General features: G+C 31.9%; 1 protein-coding gene across 1 annotated transcript; it reads right to left on the reverse strand.

The window, feature by feature from the left end:
* Positions 1-1,947: 1,947 nt before the first annotated feature.
* Positions 1,948-22,511, reverse strand: LOC127729985 (6-phosphogluconolactonase-like). The gene is made up of 5 exons (XM_052237991.1): positions 22,367-22,511; positions 13,410-13,610; positions 10,433-10,575; positions 3,799-3,939; positions 1,948-2,423 (listed from the first exon to the last, which is right to left on the reverse strand). The coding sequence occupies exons 1-5, from the start codon at positions 22,491-22,493 to the stop codon at positions 2,307-2,309; spliced, it is 729 nt and encodes a 242-aa protein (XP_052093951.1). The 5' UTR covers positions 22,494-22,511; the 3' UTR covers positions 1,948-2,306.
* Positions 22,512-23,465: the final 954 nt, after the last annotated feature.

Here is a 23,465-nt window from a genome sequence, read left to right on the forward strand (position 1 = left end):
GTCTTGCTGATCATTTTTGCTTATCTAAGTTTCTATCTATCTATTATTATTTTCAAGATATAAGGCAAAAACGCAAAACATTTGGTAAAAATTGTCATCAAAGGGCGGTAACTCTTAAAAGGAGTCGACTGACGATTTCGACTATGTGGACTTATTTGTAGAACTTGTCTTACTGATCATTTTTGCAATTTAAAGTTTCTCTCAACCTATTTGTTTTCAAGATGATAGGCAAAAATGAAAACAAATAGTAAAATTTGTCATTTAAGGGCAATAACTCCTATAAGATGTTGTCTGACAGTTTTGACGTCATATAACAATTAGTAAAGCTCAAATTTCTGTACATTTTTGCTCGTGTCAGATTTTCTCTATTGATAAAGGTTTTCAAAATAATAGACAAAACTTGCATTTTACCCCTATGTTTTATTTTTAGCCATGTCGGCCATCTTGGTCGGCAAGCGAGGTAATTGGACACATTTTTTTTAACTAGATACCCCAAATGAAGATTGTGGCCAAGTTTGGTTAAATTTGGTCCAGTAGTTTCAGAAGAGAAGGTTTTTGTAAAAGTTAACAGACGAAGACGGACGCCAAGTGATGAAAAAAGCTCACCTGGCCCTCTGGGCCAGGTGAGCTAAAAACTAAACTTTTTGTCAAGGTTTCGATGAACCATGAAAATGAGGTCATGGACAATGGACATCTAACGGACGGAAACTTCGTTACATAAGGCATGTAAACAAGATATGAAGTATCCACGTCTTGTACCTTCTGAAATATACAGCTTTTTTCAAATAGTTTACGCCCCTCGCTAAATAAGCATCCTTATGCATCGTGTTCTGACAATAAAACTGTTTTAGCTCCTCTTTTCTGGAAATCTATTTCATAGACAAAAGAGAGAGAGGATACAAAGGATGCAATCAAAAACCACAAGGTAAAGAAAAATACATGTTACTCTAATCTTCCCGGCCAAAAACAAAACAACCAAAAACGAATAGACAAAAGAAAGTCAACAAACCACTGCATAGACAACTAAAGATCGATCCCTTCCAAAAATACTATGAATGAACTTCTAGTGGCATCCGTCGTGATGTTCTTGGCAAGCAACAGTGATGTGATCTGTATGTTCTGTCTATCAATATTTGGGGTTGAAATTGGTGTCAGATATTTTAGAGCTTTTGTTCAAATAACTATGACCAAATGACCCAATGGCGTAGATGCAATCCTTAGTGCCCTTTGTGAAATTTTAATCTCCACTCATTTTCAAATTCGTTACGACGTTTCAATTTTCATTATTCATTTCCTGTTCATTTCATAAATAACACATTATCCTGGCGTTGAACAGAATTCCTCTCACAGGTTTTGAACTGATTGACTGATAACTACCCGTGCCAAAAATCAGCATAAAAAATAGTTCTGTATTAAAAACAGTATCAAGAACAGCAAGAAGACGATTTGAAAACACAACATTGCAAATTTCAAAACTCATTCAAATATTAAAGTCACATAAAATTTATCGCGTGAAATTTTATTATCCTTAAATAAATGGTGATAAGACGTTTTTCATGATGAATGCATCTTTGCAAACAAAATATAAGTCTTTTTAAGGGAAAAATAAAATATTGAAAACCTCTTTCCATTCTCTTCTGATAACATTTCAAACCCAAAGGTCAACACATGTAACTTTCAAGACATCCATTCTAAGGTCAACTTTCTATGGGGAGTTCCAAATTGTAAATTGCAAAATATATAATCTGATATAAAAAAAAAACCCTCATCAAAGATACAAGGTTTATATTTTATACACCAGGCGCACATAAAACAAAAAAATAAAAGGCCAAATACAATACGAATTGAACAGCATTCATGATGCATGTTCCGAAAGGTTTTGCCAAATACACCTTTGGTAATCTATTCATTGGGTAGAAAATCCATAGTACTTCAAACAATTCAAAGTTGTGTTAACAGTTTATTACATAAATGCTTAATAAATTGAGGCATATAAGAATATACTCATTTAGTTCATATTCAGTATTTAATAACAAAATTATGAAACAAATGTTCCATTTTTTTATTTCCCATGACGGAATATTAAGATTCTTATCATAATGCTAAAACATAAGGGATAAGTTTCAAACTAATCTGGATTATATACAACAGTTTGTAAGATTGGAAGAGAATGTAAGCAGTTTAAAAGAAATATCAAGAATGTATGACAATATATACTAGTAAAATATGTCTTTATTATGCATATGTGTACTTTAACAGATTCGGAAAGCATGTAAATACTATAGTTTACTAATTGACTTTCTTAGTCAAATGTTTTTCATTTTGGATGCAGCACCTTTGTCTAAATACCAAATTACTTCTCCATTGGTCGGCTGGACACGGGCAGCTGGTAAAAGAACGTCTTCCTTTCCTTCTAAAACTCTCTGAAGAAATCAAAATCATGTGTAACTTAAAATGCTAGAAAGTAATTCTAAAACGCAACATTCAAGCAATAATGAATTTTCGAATTTAATTTCACCAATTTTCGAATTTCACAACATCTTCGAGCAATACACCAACATCAAATCATATCTGACATTTGTGCAAATCAGTTTATTTTTTTTTGGTCGAAACGAAATCGTTCGTAAATGACTGTAAGGCAATGTCATATTCTGTATTAATTAATCATTGATTTTCATTATAAGAATCAAAGACTTATGGCTGTAAATCTTGCTTTCATTTCTGCCAATTGTTAGATAGTAATTGGTAGATCAACAAGTTAACAACCGTTCTCAGTAAATACAGACTTTCAATTGATTACTCGGCAATGTAATTAATATATAATTTTCATTTCCTTTCCAAATATGTGAATGACTTTCAAGACGTTTCTTATATATCCATTGGTTACTTCTTTTTCATATTAGTTTGTGTAAATAAATAATTATAATAAAAGTACAAACCAATCATAATTTTTACAATTACAAATGTTTGTAGAAATATCAGTCATATGTCCTATTCCAGATGTAACTTTCCGGAGCACCTGAGATCCCCCCCAGTTTTTGGTGGGGTTCGTGTTGCTCTTTGGTTTTCTATGCTGTTTTGTGTACTGTTTTGTCTGTTTGTCTTTTTCTTTTTTAGCCATGGCGTTGTCAGTTTATTTTCGACTTATAAGTTTGAATGTCCCTTTGGTATCCTTCGCCTCTCTTTTTCAACAAAAGTCATACAGTATTAACCACAAAATCAGGAACCAGCTAAGAATAACATATAGTATAATGTACCTATTTGAAACAAATTAGTTCCTATGCATACCTGTTAATTATTTGAATATTTATTTGAGTGATGTTTGCACCTAATATGGTATACTGAAGAGTGAAAAAGGATGACATTATTGACAAAAGTTAAACATTTGAGGACTTAAATCTTAGATCAGTATGATCTTCGCTGTTATGCTTGTTTTCCTGAATACCACAGAAAAACAACACTTAATCTTCAAAGATTATTTTGAATATTATAATAATGTTTGAGCATAATTTTCATGTTTTGTGGTTCAGCAGTACGTGTTTTTGAACTACCAAAAACAAGCCAACTCTTGAAAACAATTAAAGGATTGTTAATTTGTTCAGCCCAAACTCTGGAAAGAACATCCCTTTATCTAAAGTGAAGACAAAAAACATGCAGCTATGAATGCATTTGAAATTACATTATTTAACACAAAAAAAAGCAAATGAGACAACAAATAGTTAATTTTCCCGATAAGAGACACAAAGTGCTAGCAGATATAGTGTTAGACTACGCTCAATTAAAAATACTTAAACATACCTGGACTATATCAGCTTTACCCTCTCCACATGATGCAAACACAGCATATGAGCTGTTGTTAATAATAGGATAAGTCATGGTAACACGTGAGGGAGGAGGTTTCGGTGAATCACTTATTGGAGCTATCAATCTAGTCTTTTCCTACAATAAATAGTTTCACATTTCATGTATAAATTTGGGAAACAAAATCGTGAAAATCAAGTTACTGTATATTTGCAGGAAAAGAACGTTTTTTTTTTTGGGGGGGGGGGGAGGCAACCATTCACTTAACGGTATTGGTATTATCTTGCTGTGTATTTGTCGCCGGAATACAGGTATTCTTTGCCTTACCTATAACCATTTCACATTTGTCGAATTAAATTCGGTGTTTAAAAAACGATCACCCAGACTCAGATAAAATAATTTAATATCAAAAATCTGGTAGGTTACAACTTTTCGAATCCGAATTTGGGAGTGAAACATTGGACTATCATATAAAAATAAATTTATTTTACTAAGTTTAAACAAATACAAGGAATATTGGCCCTACTGTTTAGCATGGAAATGTCTATACCCTGTGTGGGTAGCGAATGCATTGTACTGAATTCTTAGTTGTAACGTTGATGAGCGATATAAAGTAAAATGCATTAAAACATGTAAAAAAGTGCAGAAAATCGTTAAATTATTCTTTTCTTACAATTAAGAATATAAATTCCTGATCTGGATAAACGCCAACATTAAATTTCTAACCTGATAATAACCGCGAACATATATTGCATATTGAAATCATTTGTTCTATTTTAAAATTTTTACAAAGAATTAATGGTTTAGAAAAGGATCATTTGTTAAAACAAGCCATATTCACAAGTATTGACACTCACAAATGTAATAAGTCATCTTGGTATTCTAATATTGTATATATTTTAAGATGTATTGATGTTGATATGGAAAGTTTTGACATTGAAAAGGTTAAAAATATTTTGATTAGTAGATATAGGATTTACTGGAAAAATACTATAGAAGATAATGCAAATGTTTAAAAAGGAAAATTGCGTATTTATTTTAAATTTAAAAACATCTTCAAAAGGGAAGCATATTTATGTCAAGTTAATAAATTTCAGTATCGAAAAAGCTTAACTCAATTTAGAATCAGTGCTCATCAGTTAGCTATTGAGAAAGGTAGATATAAAAAAAATCGATAAAGATAAAAGATTTTGTGGGCAGTGTAAAAATATGCAGGTTGAAGAAGAGTTTCATTTTTTAATGGAATGCACTGCATATGAAAAGGAACGGAGTTTTATTCTTAATGAAGCATGCATTCAATGTAAAAACTTCCCTTATTAAGTCACTTTAGTTATATTTCAAAGTATGAACAATTTATTTGGTTAATGTCATGTGAGTCTGAAAATGTTAATATGTCAGTGTCAAGATTTATAAGTACTTGTTTTGAAATAAGAGAAAATTTGCATTCCAGTAACTAACTAAATATACATGTAGTAGTGATGTAGTTTATTTATTTTTATGTATTAGAGAGGGTTAATATTCTATTTTATTTATTTTTAAACACCATCTGGTATGGAGTATAGTTATTTAATCATATATTTTTAAGGTAATATATCTTAAAAATTACTGCATAATTAATACTATATATATATGTATATGCTCGGAAACGGGCCTTTTAATTGGATACAATAAATATTCTTCATCTTCTTCACAGAACAAAAGACTCCCAGGAACCTGTATCGCTCACTTGGCATTTACTTTTTAAAAATTAATACGATGCAACGAGATTATTTGGTTAAAATAGGTAGTATATCTTACATTTAAAGCATTTTTGTCCCTGTCAGATTTTTTCTATCTTTAAATTATGGTTTTTAAGATAAAAGACAACTAATGTATTAGACCCTTATGTTCTATCTTTAGCCACCACGGCCAAGTTTTTGGAATGAACGAAAAAAATCAAAAACTATACCAAATACCTTAGAATCGTTCATTCCAAATTTTATTGAAATTGGTTAAGAAAATTTAAATTTAAGGACAATAACTCATATTTAGCAGTAATCTGATGATTTTGGTGAAAAAGGAAGTAGATCTTGATATTCTGGACATTTTTTATTAGTAAGATTTCCTCTTTCTGTTATGGTTTTCAAGAATTTAGACCATTAATGTACTTTTGTTTACCCTTATGGTCCATGTGGGGTTCATGTTTGTTTGCTGATTGAAAAACACACAAACTTTATAATAGATACCCAATGACCATTCATCCCAAGCTTGGTTGAAATTTGTTCAGTAGTTTCAGAGAGGATCTTAATATAATGTCTCTTAAGTAATGCTCGAGTCCAAGGGATGGCAATAGCTCACGTATGTAAACTAAAAATGATAAACTATCTCTTTGGTGTCTTTCGCCTCTTTTTTTAAGGTGTGAAGAATAGTAAACAATAGTATGAATAAACATGTTCAACAACAGCATTCAAATGATCATAAATCAACAATTGGAACTATCCCCAACATTTCAAAATTTCACAATGCCCCTTTTGTACCTCGGAGATTTTATATTTGAACTACTTTAATGCCCAGACAATCAAAACAATAAAAGTTCATTTTGATTTACAAATAACTAAGATTTTTTTTAGATATTGTAAAATCCCATGAGATTCTTCTAAACTGTGTTAATAATGTAAGAGCCATTAAACATGATTAAAAGGAAAACAATATTCTGCAATAATACAGGTAGGAGACATCAGCGCATTGTCATACTCTTTTAGTCAACAAGTTATTTGAATTCACATGGGGAGTTGTTTTTCTTCTAGCATACAAAAGAAAAACATACTTCTAAGAAATGTTGTCAAACCAGAAATATCATTTCTTGTCTAGTTTCAATAATGAAAAATGTTATTTTAATGGTCTGTTCATGTATTTTTGCAGAAATCAATTACAGAAAAGACAATGCAAACAAGTGATAGGATGATACAACAAATGTCCTATTGAAATTCTTTTATAATTACTTATGGTGAATTATTCAATAAATATCCATAAAAAAATCTTCCAAGACTATAAGATGAATTGATAAGGAGATTAAAAGGAAGCCTTTAATTAATTACGAATTATGAAAATACGATTTTTATTTACATTCTGTTAACCTGTTAATTCAACAAGAGTCGATGGACGCTTTCCTGACTTTCGTATTTTACTTAATTTGATCGAGCATACGAGTTTTTGAATCAATTGATAATAAAGGCAATAGAAAACGCAAGAAAAGTGTATAGAAACATTTATTAGGCCAGACAACCATACAGACAATTATAAGATTCACTTATTAGACAATATATTTAGTACATGAACAATCATTCATTTTGGCAGGTTGGTGCCTTGTTGTGACTATTTGAAATGTCTACACAAAAAATGCATATTATACAAGAGATACTTTAAAACTTTAAAACACATTTCATTCGTTTTCTTGTCGTACATTCGATAATGTCCCGACATTATGATAGCACTAAATTCAGATATGTGCAGCCAATTAATTGGAATTCATAATTAAATAATAGCATAGGTAAATAAAAGCCACCGAACACATACTGAATGAATTGATATCAAACGTGAAGTTCTTATAAGAACTAAGATTAAGGTAGTGGAAATATATGAAATATGATCTTGGCTTAGTAATTATTATCATGGTATACCTCCTTTAAATATTTATTTTAGTGATGTTTGCACCTAATATGGTATACTGAAGAGTGAAAAAGGATGACATTATTGACAAAAGATAAACATTTGAGGACTTAAATCTTAGATCAGTCTGATCTTCGTTGTTAGGCTTAATTTCCTGAATACCAAAGAAAAACAACACTTAATCTTCAGTTTCTGAGTCTTTAGAAAAAAGAATAAACTCTGTAATCAATATAATCTTGCTTTTGCTGCTTTTAGTACTAATATCAGATATGTATGCGACTCTCAGTGCTTATCGCCTTAAATTTGTCGCTATAACAAACAGGTTTGAAAAACCACCGACAGAAGTTTTGAAAAGAGTTTCAAGGGACAATTCAAGAAGAAAATCTTAAATAAAGTAAGAGAAATGTTTGGGTGAAAAGGTTGCATTAATATTATTATCACCTATAAAAGGAGATGTGATATGATTACTAATGAGATAGCTTTTCAACACAGACCAAATGATAAGTTTGTAAACAACCTATTACATTTTATAGCATTGGCTGTCTTGAAACAGGAAACATACAAGGTTCCATAACTTGCTGTATTAATACAATTTAACCAAAAATTACTTCTATTCTCCTGAATGTTTCCGGGAATAGAGAATTTGCAAAAGCATCATTCCTTTGCAATATAAGATCAATTCAGCCAAGGCTTGACACACACTTAAAATGATCTTGCACTTATTATTTATCAAGTCTGTCAAATGACTAGAGGATAGGAGTAAGACTATCTTATTTCTTTCTGAAAAGTTAACAAAAATATCTTGAGTTGATGCTTAACGACCATCATGATTTTATACATGAATATTCAGCATGACAACATGTACAGATTTAATCATGCTCTGTTGTAGAATTAAATGGTGAAAGAAATATTTAATTTTGACTGCGCTATCCCAAAGAAAAAAAAAAGTCCACCAAAACAAATGTCTGTATCTTCAGTAATAATTGGAATGTTTGGGATGTTTTGATGACTGCAAATAATTGAGACAGGAAAAGTTTCATAAAAATCAAAACTTGCATTTTAAACTTTTGTAGCACTTTGTTTGCAGGATTTCCTTTGTTCAACAATTGCTATAATAAATACCCACAAATATTTCTTAATTCACACAGTATACTGATCTTACTCCAAATAAGCTCATCATAGAAGACCAGAATTAAAATTTTGTACGCCAACTGGGCTTTTTGTCTTTAAAAGGCTCATCCGTGATGCTCGAATCAAAGGAGTTGAAAAGGCCAAATAATGTACAATGTTGAAGAGAATTGAGGGCCCAAATGCCGAAAGGTTTTGCTAAATACAGCTCCTGGAGTAGAATATCCTTAGTATTTCGAAATGCACCTTGTTTGGTAGAGAAGCAGCAATCAATTTTATTTTCTTTTATTATTTGACCCAGCCAGATTTCAAACCAACGACGTCCTGCACTCAAGGAGTGCATGCCATGAACCAATGGAGTCAGTCATAAGCACATGTGTCTTAAGACAATGTTACCTGTTGGAAAATATATTTACTCAATGGACTCCTATCGAATGGATGCTACACCCTTCTTTATGACAATATTTTGAACAGCTCATATCTTGACTTATTCTGTTGTAAATATACATTGTGATAAATTATCAGGTTCTTACCAAAAATCTTAAACATAAACAAAACTTTAACCATGATACAGAGGTCACAACAGCCCTCCCTTGACCAATGTTTCAGATATTTCCTATCTGATTGATTTTTACATCTAATTCCCATCAACATACATTAAAGGGGCACTAGCTGTCAAATTCATGTTCACTGATTTGACTTAAATTCTCATATTTGATTTATAACCATGAAAAACATTTATCCAAATTATAAAAAGTATAAAATAAACAATTTACAGGGCATGGGCTCGATGATATGTAGCTTCATTTCGTGTGTATTTTAGTCTTGACGCCATCTAATTAACTGTCGAGTTGACCTCCGAAGACCTCCGATGGTCATATAAGCGATATAAACATATAGATATAAATAGAAAGCGAATTTGTGCAATTGGATTTGTCTAGGTCTCTTTAATTTCATATTAAAGATTAAAAATATATGTTAATCATCGTTTTTACCTGTATAAGATTGTTTTTTGTGGATCGAATCAGTCAATCAAATGATTTACCTTTGTTTCACTTTCAATGTTGACATTCTTTTCCTATTAATAATCGAACATGCACAATGCATGCGTTATTCATCTCTAGCTAAGTGGTTAAATTGAAGTTCACATGAATACGGATTCAATGAGGTCGAATTATTCACTTGCAAGTGAATAATTCATTATCAATGTTTCTTAGCTGAATTTGACAAAACTGAGCCATACTGGCTGCTAAAAGCGAATTATTATTTCACTATTTCACTTTCATTAATGATTGAACAAAAAAAAACATACATTAGATTTTTTATATATCTCGTAGCTAGTGCCCCTTTAAATATTAAGTCTTACCCCTTTCTAACTCTATTTTAGAATACAAAAACTTTTGATTTAACATGTAATTGTAAATATGCATTGACAAATCAAGAAAATAAGATGTTTTATAGTATTCATGAAGCATTCATAAACTCTTTAAAAAAATGAAATCAACACAGTATAAATTTAATGCGTCCAAAATGCATTTCTGGATTGACCTTTATTGGGAACTCTCAAAGCCAAATATTTGAAAGCCAAGATGTATTCGAACAGAAACAATTGAAGAGCTATATGCATGATATGACCCAAAAGGACCTAAAAAAATAGCCAAATCCATCTAAGGTCGACTTTGCATGAAGGAGTTGAAACCTTAGTTTTTAAGACAAAGTTTAAAGTTTTTTTTTCTTAACAGGGGCAGGTCAACTGTTTTTACTTGGTCCTATCTTTACAATCAATCGCCATCTTGGGAACAGAGAATGTGTGTGAATATCCCAATCCCAGCAATAAGAAATCAATTCAACCTACTTCCAATAGTTGATGTCCAGGAAAAAGAGAGCATGTATGACCATCTGGTCCCATTCCTAACAGTAACAAATCAAATCTTGGAATATCTGTTCCTGGGAAAACCGATCGTATCTTTTTCTCATAGTCAACAGCTGCATCTTCAACTGAAACATGTATTGATAATAAATGTAATTTGTTTTGATCTTATTGTCTAGAATTTCAAGATGTTTAACTGCCAATATCACATTTCGTTTTATAATTGTGTTACTTTACCAATCACCTGTACTATGTTTGTTTTTCTTTTACTTAAGTTTGTTTGAGGTCAATGTAAGATGAACACTATCAGATGGACATGTAGACCTAACAATCATTCCATTCACTAAATATAGTTGATCAATTGCTAATCATCAGAGATATCGACTTGAACATAATAACTTAACCTTTGTCACTGATCTATGAAAAGAGGTCAAGGTCAGTTAAAACCCTGCCTGACGGACATGCAGACCTTGCAATGATTCTATGTACCAATTATATATATATATATATAAAGCTGTCCAATAAGTAAGAAAATTACATGATAAGATACTACCAACATTACATATCTTTCAATAGTTGTGTTTTAAAAGTTTAGAAAGCCTTTTGTATAATTGCCAATGAGACACCAGAATTCAAAAGACATAGATATATAAGTAATTATAGATCACCATACAGCTTTCAACATGTTCAACAACATGAACAATGAGAAAAACCAATATCTTATAGTCAGCTATAAAATGCCCAGACATAAAAAATATGAAAACATTTACACAACAAAACAGACTAATTCATAACAATACACGAATATGAAAGACGTGAACCAATGACAACCACTGAATAACAGGCTTCTGACTTCGGACATGCACATAATGAATGAATTTATGTGACCATATATCCAAGATTGTTTGCAATCAAAAACAAAGTACATATACTTGCCTTAGCATCCAGACACCAAAATGACTGACAGACTGACCTAATGATGGACAGGTAAAAAAGATATAATCTCCTCTACTTCGTTTTGATAGTGAACTTGGGGTAAATTATTAATACTTTACAGATGCTGTTATTACTATATAATCTTTTAATATCGTGCATTTGGTAAATATCCTAAACACATGTTGTTAATAAGAATATTTTGGATTTTTAAATTTCAGACTTTAAAAATAAAAATGAAAATCTAGTACTGAATTTCTCTTTTTGGAGTCATTACTTAGCACTACATCTATTTATTAGCCAGGGAGAGTATGATTTTATAAGATAATGAGGCATCAGATGCAGTAGTTAGATAAATCTTGATAAACCTCATGTTACATAAATTTCTCTTGTGTTATTTCCACTTGTGGGTTTTTTCTCTGAATATGTTGAGGACATTAAAAAAAGTTGGCTATCAGCATAAAACGACTAAAAATAGAAATGCAAGTGTGGAATCTTTATCTAATTTGAATTTATTTTTATTTGTAAGAACTTGCTATGGGTTTATGTGAACACTAAATTGGTAACTTTCTGAGATCAAAAAACAATATAGTTGTGTTTCCTGCCTCCCTAACAGTAAACACATTTTATGCACTTTTTTGGAAAAGCACTATTAAAGTCCAGACATCTTTGGTTAAGGGAGCTACCATTTGATTTTTATGGGGAGGGGGGGGAGGCTAGGATGAAAAGTTTTGTCCTGCATTTTTTTTTAGTTGTAATCTCTGTCCTGCCTTTTTATTTTTCACTCTATCAGGTCCTGCCTTTTTTTTTTTAAAGTTTATCCTGACTTTTTTAACCTAAATTGTCATCCTGACTTTTTTTTTTTTGGCAAGTGTCTCATCCTGCCTTTTTTTTTTACTCAAAACTCCTGTCTAACTCTGTCCTGCCTATTTTTTTCAAATTTCATCCTAGCCCCCCCCCCCCCCCCCCCCCCATAAAAATCAAATGGTAGCTCCCTAAACACTGTTGAAGTCCAGAACATTTCCCTATATAGATTTTGTAAAATATTTAAGGGGGTACAGAACACCTTAGTAAGGGGGTTAACTCTTTAAAAACCAGCAAAACATTTAAATCACATACTATTAGTAAGGAAAAATCAAGCTTCTCAATGATCAAAATAAGTATTTGTCAAACTGCTATATATCCAATGAAATTATTCTGTACATTGTGTAGTTCAAATTTCTTGAAATTTTCCTATTCTTGTCCACAGGTCAAAGAAAATATCTTGTCAAAATTTTATGAAAATTAAACGAGATAAATCTATTTCAGTCCATTTTTGGTAATTAATATACTTTTGGCGTGGCTAGGTATTTATACATTCCACCATTGTGTTATTGTGCTATGGTCATTTCTGTTTTCTTGTCTTTCATTTTTGCTTATGTACTTTGTTTATAGAGTGTCTATATGCATTTTTCTTCTTTCTTTGTTGAAATAGTTATTTTTTTAATAGTGATTAAGACTATAACACAATATTGACTGCTCACAGTACCCCAATTTTTAGACATTTTTACTATTATGTCTGTTTGTTTTGCTCATACATTGTTGTCAATATAATGGAATTCTATATGACTGTCATACAAGTGAGAGGTTCAGCTAGCTATAAAACCAGGTTTAATCCACCATTTTCTACATAAGGAAATGCCTGTACCAAAAAATTGAAAACAACACGTTTAATAATTTCATGCTTCCGATGCGCTTTTCTGGATTTACCTTCATCAGGAACGCTCAAAGCCAAACATTTGAAATCCGAGGGATGTCAGGAATATGACAGTTGTTTTCCGTTTGTTTGATCTTTTGATTTTGCCATTTTATAAAGAACTTTATGTTTTGAATTTTCCTTGGAGTTAGGCATTTTTGTTGTTTTACTTTTTAGTCAAAGTGTTGGGTACCCTCTTAAAAAAAATCTAAATTCCATGGTACCCTATTTTTTTCTGCCAGAAGGCAGGAAACAAGTGTATATTTTTTGCTGTCTGTCATCCAAACAACTTACCTGATAGGTCTGGGTTTATGGGAAATATATTTTCTGGAGGCATACCAACTTTATCAACAAGTCCACTTTTATATAAACTGTATGTACACTCTGAATTGTCATATGATACATGTCTTTCATCACAGAAAAATATTCTCCATTTTGTCCAGTCTGTTGTGAATGAAGGCAAACCATTGCACAAATATTTAACTAAACTTCCTCCTGAAATAAAGATTTTTTTTTTGCATTTATACATATATATAAATTAATTTTGGATGTAACACCTCTTCTGATTGGCTGAAAGTTTTTTGTCTATCAGCTCAAAGACATAATTTTGTCATGTGATTGTGAAGTCATCAACGTTTTTCATTATTTACTCCTTAGAATTGGAATTTAGAATTAAATTATAAGGAGTGACTAATTTTGTTTCTGTCTATTTGAAATAACATCAAAAATGTGGTGCACACTTTTGGATAACCACGCTATGCTGGTTATTCATGTTATTCAGTGTGCACCACATTTTTTATGTTATTTCTTCATAGACAGAAACAATATTACAGTCATCCCTTAAAGAAATTAGAAAAAAATTTCAGTAAGCATTAGCAAAAATAATCTTTCAACATGTTCAAATGATCTTTCTGATGACCTTTTAAGGCAGTATGTGAGTGCAATAAAACAATGATAAAATGTGCTCATATTTTGTAAAAAAGTAGCACATATCATGTTTTTCAATAATAAAATAAAGAGTACTAGTACAGGTTGTCTAATTATTTTCATGCTACAGGTTGCACAAAAATAGGTTGCTTCCAGAAAATAAGTATGATAACCATATTTTGAATCTAATCAAAATCAAATCCTTTAATTGATCCTGTTCTGATATGGGTCATTTAAAAAAAAAATGTTGAATTTTGAAATTGCAAAATTGAATAAAAGTTGCTAATTTAAACTACCCTTTTAATAAGCTTAGCAAATCAAAACAAACAATTCTTGTGGAACAGCATATAAAAAGATACAATCTTGATCATGTTGATAATGTCATGATAGAAGAATATTTTTTGATAGGCGGTACAATATTTTGTCTCTCCTATTACCATGTTCAAAAGAAAATTTGGGTTATTTGGAAAAGGTTGTGATAAAATTTTAAGCTTGTTTTTCATGGCCAATAAGATGGTTTTCAAGAGTACAACTTCTATTATCGTTCTGTGTAATGGTAGATTGTTTGTCTATTTTCCATGTTGTACTGAAAAATACCTATAAAAATTGGTTTTCAAAGGTTATAAATGTAACCACCAGCAACATAAGTCTAAGATAACAATTCATAATGTTCAGCATTATTTTTCTCTTTCTAATAAACCCAACATCAAGTAATTCCCTCGCATGTTGGTTTACTTTTTTCGTTTTGTTTTTGGTAACTGGAATGTACGTTAGCGATATATCACCATATTAAGTTCTATCCTGTTACCCTTTTTGTCTATCCTGTTACCAATAGCAGTATTGCATTTTGTATATATGCTAAATTGCAAAGATTAAGACATTGTAACCTTTAAATCAGTTCAAACAACCAAACATTCCATTATATGTAATTATATACTTTTTAAAGACGTTTCAGTTTCATGATAACAGGATAGACATATTTCTTCATTTATGAATGCTGTTGTGAAATCACTTCTCCCTTTGATACAGTGATGATATTTTTCTGCTGTGATTTCGGTTTCCAACACGTGCACATACATGTAGTTGCGCTTTATACATGTACAAGTATAACATTGTTGTATTTAATAAATTTGTTTGTAACAGACATGACAAAAGGGTACCTACTAATTTTTTTTCACTAAACATGCTAAATGTCTCGAATTTTCTTTGCTCTATACTGTTATGCAAGAAACATTGCTGTGTTAAATCTTAAGGATGATTTTTGCTTTTGAAATCATCACTGAATAGTTCCATATTCATAGGGGGAAACAATTTAACGGTTAGTCTATAATCAGTAACAGGATAATTTGTAGATTATTTTTTTACATAGAATAATAAAGAAGCTTGATTTTTCATTTGAGTTATCATTTACATTCTAAAATAGTTTCTTTTGCAGATATCAAGGCAATCAAAAAATAGAAAAATCAATTAAAATGTGTAACCATGACACTGTACCCACATAAATTCAGACTTAAATATCTTTTAATCTCATCAAAATAAATCTAAATCATATTTATTATTGGTGTTCCGACTCATAAATCCTACAAATTTTCATTTAAACACTTACAACTACATCATGTACATTTTCCATTAAAAAAAAAACATTAGAATACTTAAGGGCAAAGATAGGTGTGCTGAAAATTCAACGTTTTTCTTAAATTGACCCATATGCTGCACATCAATGCTGGACATAACAGAACAGAAGCAATTAAAGGATTTAAATTGAATAAAGAACCTTAGTGAGCCCGCTCACATACCCCACATCCCCACATTGTCATTGGAGAAATAAAATAAGTGTAAGAAAAAAAAATTGAATCATAATTTCCTGTCAATATGCACATCTACATAGTATGTCCTTATTATCTACAAAGTTTCATGAAATTCTGTGGTATGGTTTCAGAGGAGTTGCGATGACAAACTGTTGCAGAAGTACATTGAAGCAAATAAGTTTAAAGGGGCGTAACTCCTAGAAAAAAAATTTAATCATAATTTCCTGTCGATATGCACATCTACATATTATGTCCTTATTATCTAAAAAGGTTTCATGAAATTCTTTTGTGTGGTTTCAGAGGAGTTGCGATGACAAACTGTTGCAGTAGTACATTAAAGCAAATAAGTTCAAAGGGGCGTAACTCCTAGAAAAAAAATTGAATCGTAACTTCCTGTCGATATGCACAACTACATAGTATGTCCTTATTATCTAAAAAGGTTTCATAAAATTCTGTTGTGTGGTTTGAGAGGAGTTGCGATGACAAGAAACAGGACTGACGGACGGGTCAAAAACATTATACCCTCCGCAACTTTGTTGCATGGGGTATAATTAGATTGACAATGTGGTTACCATACTTATTTTTTTGCTACAAAATAGGTACATTATATATAAATAAAATTACAGGAGTAAGCTCCGCTTATAAATCAAAGTTTAGACAGTTTTAATCAGTGAAGAACATAAGCAGATTTCTGCATTTTAAAATAAAATGCTCCGCTGGGCGCAGCTTGATAAAACCGCAGAGGTCGAACCATGAACAGTTGGGGCAAATATGGACACAACATTCAAGCTTGATACACACTGACTTTGGATTGTGACTAAATATTTGACACAGCATAGGTTTCTGACACAAAATGAGTGTGGTCTAAGAACTTATAAATTTTTATTTTACCTATTCAAACCATATCATTATTATTTGTTTTTATATATAAATCAGAAATAACCAATTTAAAATGGAAAATTTTAAAGAAAAAAAAAGGAAAAAAGGAAAACAAAATCCCTCCCCCCAAATTTTTTGAACCCCCTTATGATTCATCACCCCCAAACTCAATCCCAGCCTTCCCTTTGTGGTATGGTACCTTGTAGTACAATTTCAGAGATATCCATACACTTGAACACAAGTTATTGTCTGGAAACTAGAAAAATGCTTGTTTTTTTGCCCCTTTTTGGCCCCAAATTCCTAAACATTTAAGGCAATTACCCCCAAACTCAAACCCAGCTATCCCTTTGTGATATGGAACCTTGTAGTACAATTTCATAAAGATCCATACACTTACACACAAGTTATTGTCCTGCAACTAGAAAAATGCTTGTTTTTTGCCCCTGATTGGCCCCTAATTCCTACAACTTTGAGACAATTACCCCCAAAATCAATCCCAGCCTTCCCTTTGTGGTATGGTACCTTGCAGTACAATTTCAGAGAGATCCATACACATGAACACAAATTATTGTCTGGAAACTACAAAAATGCTTATTTTTGGCCCCTTTTTGACCCCTTATTCCAAAACGTTTTGGGCAATTACCCCCAAACTCAATTCCAGCTTTTCCATTGTGATATGGAACCTTGTAGTACAATTTCAGAAATATCCATACACTTACACACAAGTTATTGTCATGAAACTAGAAAAATGCTTGTTTTTTGCCCCTTTTTTGGCCCCTAATTCCTAAAATTTTTAGGCAATTACCCCCAAAATCAATCCCAGCATTCCCTTTGTGATTTGGAACCGTGTGGTACAATGTCAGAGAGATCCATACACTAACACACAAATTATTGTCTGGAAGTTACAAAAATGCTTATTTTTGGCCCCTAATTCCTTAACTGTTGGTACTATAACCCCCAAAATTAATTCAGCATTTAAATTTGCTTTTTTCTGAAAAAATGTGGACAGTTAGTTTGCTACAGAATTCTTGATATTTCAAGCTTGTAATGTTATACATTATATATACATTTATATACGAATTCTCAATATAGACAGTTATACCTGATTTCCTATGATATTGAATCATTGCCTATAGGAAGAAAGACAACTTATTATTATTATTGAATAGGAGTATAAATTATACACCTTATCTCTATGTCCCCATAGAATGTGATAGGTCCGTTAAATTTTTTTTCGCTTGTTTTACACTTTGATAAACCATGTTTATGATATAGCAGAAACTAATTTTGTAACTAATGTAAATATTATCATGATTATGCTCATTTCAATGCAAGAAATTCATATGTGTTACACATGAAAGGAATTCTGGGGTTCCAAGAAGTTGATAGTTAAAATGATAAAAAAAGACAAATGTTAGAGGTGAGGATTATTAGGATTAAACACATTTAAAAAAAATTAAAATAACACTTAATAAATTGTATGGCCTCTGGATATACCTCATCTTCGCTAGCCATGGGTTATGATCCACTTCCCTTATCTCAATCCGCCAAGGGTGGAGAGGAGGGAAGTGGATCGTAACCCTTGGCTAGCGAAGATGGATATACCTTAAAGCCAAATATTTGAAAGCCAAGGATGTATAAGTACCGAAACACATAAAGAGCTACATGTATATATGACCAAAAAGGACCTAGAAATAATATCCAAATCGATCAATGGTCATTGCAACTTTTGCCTGAGCTATTTCCTCACAAAAATTACATGAAATTTGTATTCAGTTTATGAGTTGATAATTCTCTTCAATGTGCAGTAAAATCGGATTTAATACTACAAATGTAGTATGTAAAAGGCTAAGTTTTTGTATTGTTTTGTTGTTGTTGCAAAAAAACAACCACAAACAGCCATGCAAATGTTCAATAGTAGACGGTCTAGATGAGATTTACAAATAGAGAATAATGGGAAAAAAGTGCAAAATAAAGGGCTATATAGATAACAAATAAAGAAAAGAGAACAATAGACAAAAAAAAAGATAAAGGATAGAGAAAACCGGTAATGGAATGTTGAAATATGCAGAAAAGAGAATAATGGACAAATTAAATAAAGAATAGAGAAAAAGTATCTAAAAATTAAAGAATAAAGAAATGAAGGACCCCTATTCAGACCCTCATAGTAGATGTCATCCAAATTTATAATGTAGTTTGTGATTTTTATAGAATAAATTATATAACTTTTATTCATTGTCTCTTTATTCCAGTTATTATGTATAATCGCTGACATTTTCTTTAGTGATTATGCATACATGTAATTCCTGAAAAATTTAGAAATTATGTATACCGTTAAAAGGCTTGTATAGTCCGCAGTTTTATTCTCCAAAATTGAACCTGCCAGGCAGAGTGAGGACTATAGCGTATGATAAGCAAGTAATAAGTGAAAAAATTGATTTCGCGAGGTGGTATGTTTACATTCCGCCATGTTTGTTATTGATATTGAAGAGGGCGCTCTTATCATTTTCAAAACTAATAATTTTACCTAATCTATATTAATATGTTATTTTTATTCAATATCAAATATATACTGATAGATTAAAAAGTTAAATGCTTCACTACAAATTTCTCTTTCTTTTCACTGAAAACTGGAATCTGCTTGAATTTAACGTAACGAAAAAAAGTATAAAAGTCAACCGAGAACCAGCTTATGATGTAAAAACTACAAAACGTAATCGGTTATTCGTTCTGTTTTGTTGTTTCATACTGACGCACGTGGTTTGTTTTAGCTTAAGATCCTTCAAACATTAATGTGATAGATATATTAAACAATGTTTTACACAAGGATGGAACTGTTTTACTTTCAAAGTCATATTCTAGTTATATCTATTAAGTACGGATTTTTCGTACACTCTCACCGTATTTATTTTCTTTTACACAAGCTATTTAAACTTCCGGTTTAAACATACATAAGTTTCTAAATTGTTTTTTGTGTGATTTTGACACATTTTAACACCCGTGAAGTGTTCTAGAATCATTTACAAGCAGTTTTAACTTCTATTTGATGATGGAAAACAGGTTTTTCCATGAAAATAGCGCAAACGACCAAACACAATTTGAAATTACCCTAATTATACATATTTACTGTAACATATATATATTTCCGCTGCGGAAAACACATGTTAGTAAAGTTTTAACATCAAGCTACTAGTGAAGAGATTCTAGTAGTCAAAGTATACACATATTAAGTGCAGCAAAAATGCAACCCTGTCGATTATGTGGAGTTCATATATATATATATAGGAATCCCACTGCTTGTCTGTCCATAATCTTTGAATAGATGATACTTGGTAACATTGTTGTCCACATTTATGTAGGCAAATGAGTTAGGATTGCAGTAGAATATGAAAATAAAGGTCACTGTGAAACCTGCAGCTTGGAAAATCATAATTTTCTTGTCTCTCATATTTCTGAACTATTTTAAAAAGGATATCTCATGAATCTGATTCTATTAAAATATATAATAAACAGATCAATACATGGCAAAATCTGTATCGCATGCTGTATCACCACGAGGAACCAATATCAATCCTGAGTGGTGATTTTGCCATGTATAATTCTCTCTCTCTCTCTCTCTCTATATATATATATAATATCTGGGTTAACCCCTAAATTCCTTATGAGATAAAAAATTAAAAACTTATAAAACTTTAAAAAGTGTGTTTATCCATTACCTTTTATAATTGTCTGGTACTTGATGGAGGTATATTTATCATTATACATAATTATAAAAATTTACTATAAAGTTTTCACAGAGATCTAAAATACATTCACCATCTGATGATTCATTCTCTTTAAGGTTCATCATAACAAACGGACGAAAATGGCTGTATTTACATCTCAAAAACTACTCTGAGTATATACAGACTAACCTGTACAGTTGGAAAAGTTTTAAGGCCTGGCATCCCCTAAATATATAAAAGGTGTTTCAGAAAGATAAAATATTTTTTGGATTTCGATGGGCATTATTTTTTCCTTCCTGCAGAAGGTGTAAAAATAAACAAACACCTGAATTTCATTTGATACTGTCCACTCAATTACACCCTTTAACTCATGTATTGTTGTGTAGATATCTATTGTCTGTCTATTGTCCGTGCCAATCAATAAAATACAATTAGTTGTACCTGAGAGGGAGCATCTCAAAATTATATCCCAACTTAGTTTATTTTTACACTTTCTGCAGGAACGAAAAAAAAATGCCCATCAACCATGTCAACATGATCAAAATCCAAATTTTTTTTTATCTTTTTGAAACACAAAATGCATTTAACTTTTACACATCTAGTGGATGCCAGGCCTTAAAAGTTTCAAAACTGTACAGGTAAGTCTGTACACAGAGTAGTTATTGAGATGTAAATGTAACAGCCACTATGTTCCGTCAGTTACTTTGTTCCGGCCGAACTTTTCAACTAGTTATTTCGTTCCGATGGAACTTTCCAACTAGTTGTTTTATTCCGAGTGCAGTCGAAAACTTCCGGAAAAAAGTAGCTAGTTGAAAAGTCCGGGAACAATGTAGCTAGTTGAATAGTTCTGGCGGAACAGAACAACTAGTTACATTGTTCCGAATATACCATATTTCGTCCTTTTTGTAGAAAGAGGGGGAAGAATGAGTATCAGTATATATAAGAGCAAATCATTAATTTACAAGAATACCCAACGCACTAAAAGGGGTTTCTTTGGGGACAAATATGCAAAATTTAAGTTGTATTTCATAGCTCACATAAAACGGAATAAGTTGCATTATATGCAAATTTAGTATTCATAGTACCCTAAAGAGAGGGAAGAATACCCCCCCTCCTCATGTGGTTCTTTGCATCAATTCTCCAAATGGAACTTTGAGACTGGTTGATAAGTTCCGTTGGAACTTTTGGGCTAGTTTGTTAGTTCCAGTTTTGACTTATTTGCCAAAGAGGAACTTTGTGGCTAGTTGATAAGTTCCTTTTGACTTTTGTAATCAGTATCTTGGTTTCCCTTTGAAAGGTTCAAATATAATATGTTGCGCTTTTACTTTGCATCAATTCTCCAAATGGAACTTTCTGCCTGGTTGATAAGTTCTGTTGGAACTTTTGGGCTAGTTTGTTAGTTTCGGTTTGACTAATTTGGCAAAAAGGAACTTTCTAACTAGTTGATATGTTCCGTTGGAACTTTTCAACTAGTCACTTTGTTCCGGTTGAACTTTCAAACCAGAGGAAGAACAAAGTAACTAGTCAATAAGTTCCTCCGGAACTTTTCGTCTAGTTAGTTCTTTCCGCCCGGAACTTTCCAACGTCGGAACAAAAGAGCATTTACATAAATACAGCCATATTTGTCCATTTGTTATGATGAACCTTAAACTTGTTAAAAGTTAAAACTTTTAAAATCTAAAATATTTTATTCGTCTTAAATTTTGTATCCTTTAGGGGACTCTTATGAAGTGTTGATAAATATATAAAGTAATATTGAGTTACTTCAACTTGTATCTATTTTCCGACGTCAAATAATCTTTTTCTGTCTATAATGTCAGTTATTTTAGACAACAAAAAATAATTATAACGTCCTAAATATTGACTTCCTCCTTCATGACAAACAGATGACACCTCTTTGTGTTTGATTCACCTGAAACTCCAACTGTAAATAGCCCCTTTTCTTGTATTGAAGAAGTTGCTTTGTCAATAACAAACTGACACAAATCTTTTGAAACTTCTTTATCAGTGCTACCCACTCGGATAATGGGCGCCGCCATTGTTGTTACCGGTGATTTTACTTGACTTGAACACTGAAAGTACGCTGGTATGGAGTATTACATGATTACGAAAACCAAAAATGTCCATGTATCATATGTATGTACGTAGGTCCCTCCGTTATGCGGAGTACCCATCGAGAGTTGCGAGGGTACAGTGGAATCCGTGTACACTCCTAATCTGGACGTGTCACTAACGTAATTATTTACAACACTATTTACAAAGACAATTCCCACCCCAACACATTTACAAGGACAATCCCCACCCCAACGTGAGTGTTAGGACAAACCGAAGAGATAGCAGAAGATTGATCTCCAATGACTAGCCTTTAAAATCCGATATGGGTACTAAAGATGTGTGTGGGAGGGTGAAAATCACCCTTCTGATCACGAGGGGGGGGGGGGGGGGGGGGGGGGGGGGGGGGGGTTGTGTCTCTTCCTATATGAAGGTATATACATATGTGCCGCTGGAATGGGTCCCTTTTTTTTTTGATACGTCAAATATATCAATGGGGTGCAATTTACAGAGGAAATATATCAATAGGTCATAATTTTTCAGTTTGTTGTACAACGATCATCACTGAATATCCCAAACTCTTTGTCATTTAAATTTCCACATCTGCTGAAACTTATTGACACAAGTTTTGAGCTGATAAATATATCAATGGGTTATGATTTCGCTGTGAAATATATGTATAAGAAGGGATTTTACATTTAACCAAATATATGAATGAGGGAGGGGGGGGGGGGGGTTAAATCCCAGCTGCACAACTGTACCCAAAATCCCATGTTGTAAAGCTACATTTTATGCATTGCAAGGGTTTACTGACTTGAGCAAAGTTGACAGTTGTACCCTTTGATAAACTGGCAAGTGAAAGTCAAATGGTCAAGATTTAATTATAACGACCTATGGTATCAAACATCTGTTTCTAGATATTCACAGAGAGATATTTTAAAATAGTGCTGTGGTTTCTA

Source organism: Mytilus californianus, unplaced genomic scaffold, assembly GCF_021869535.1.
Source record: "Mytilus californianus isolate M0D057914Y unplaced genomic scaffold, xbMytCali1.0.p SCAF_2, whole genome shotgun sequence".
Classification (NCBI taxonomy): Eukaryota; Metazoa; Mollusca; class Bivalvia; order Mytilida; family Mytilidae; genus Mytilus; species Mytilus californianus.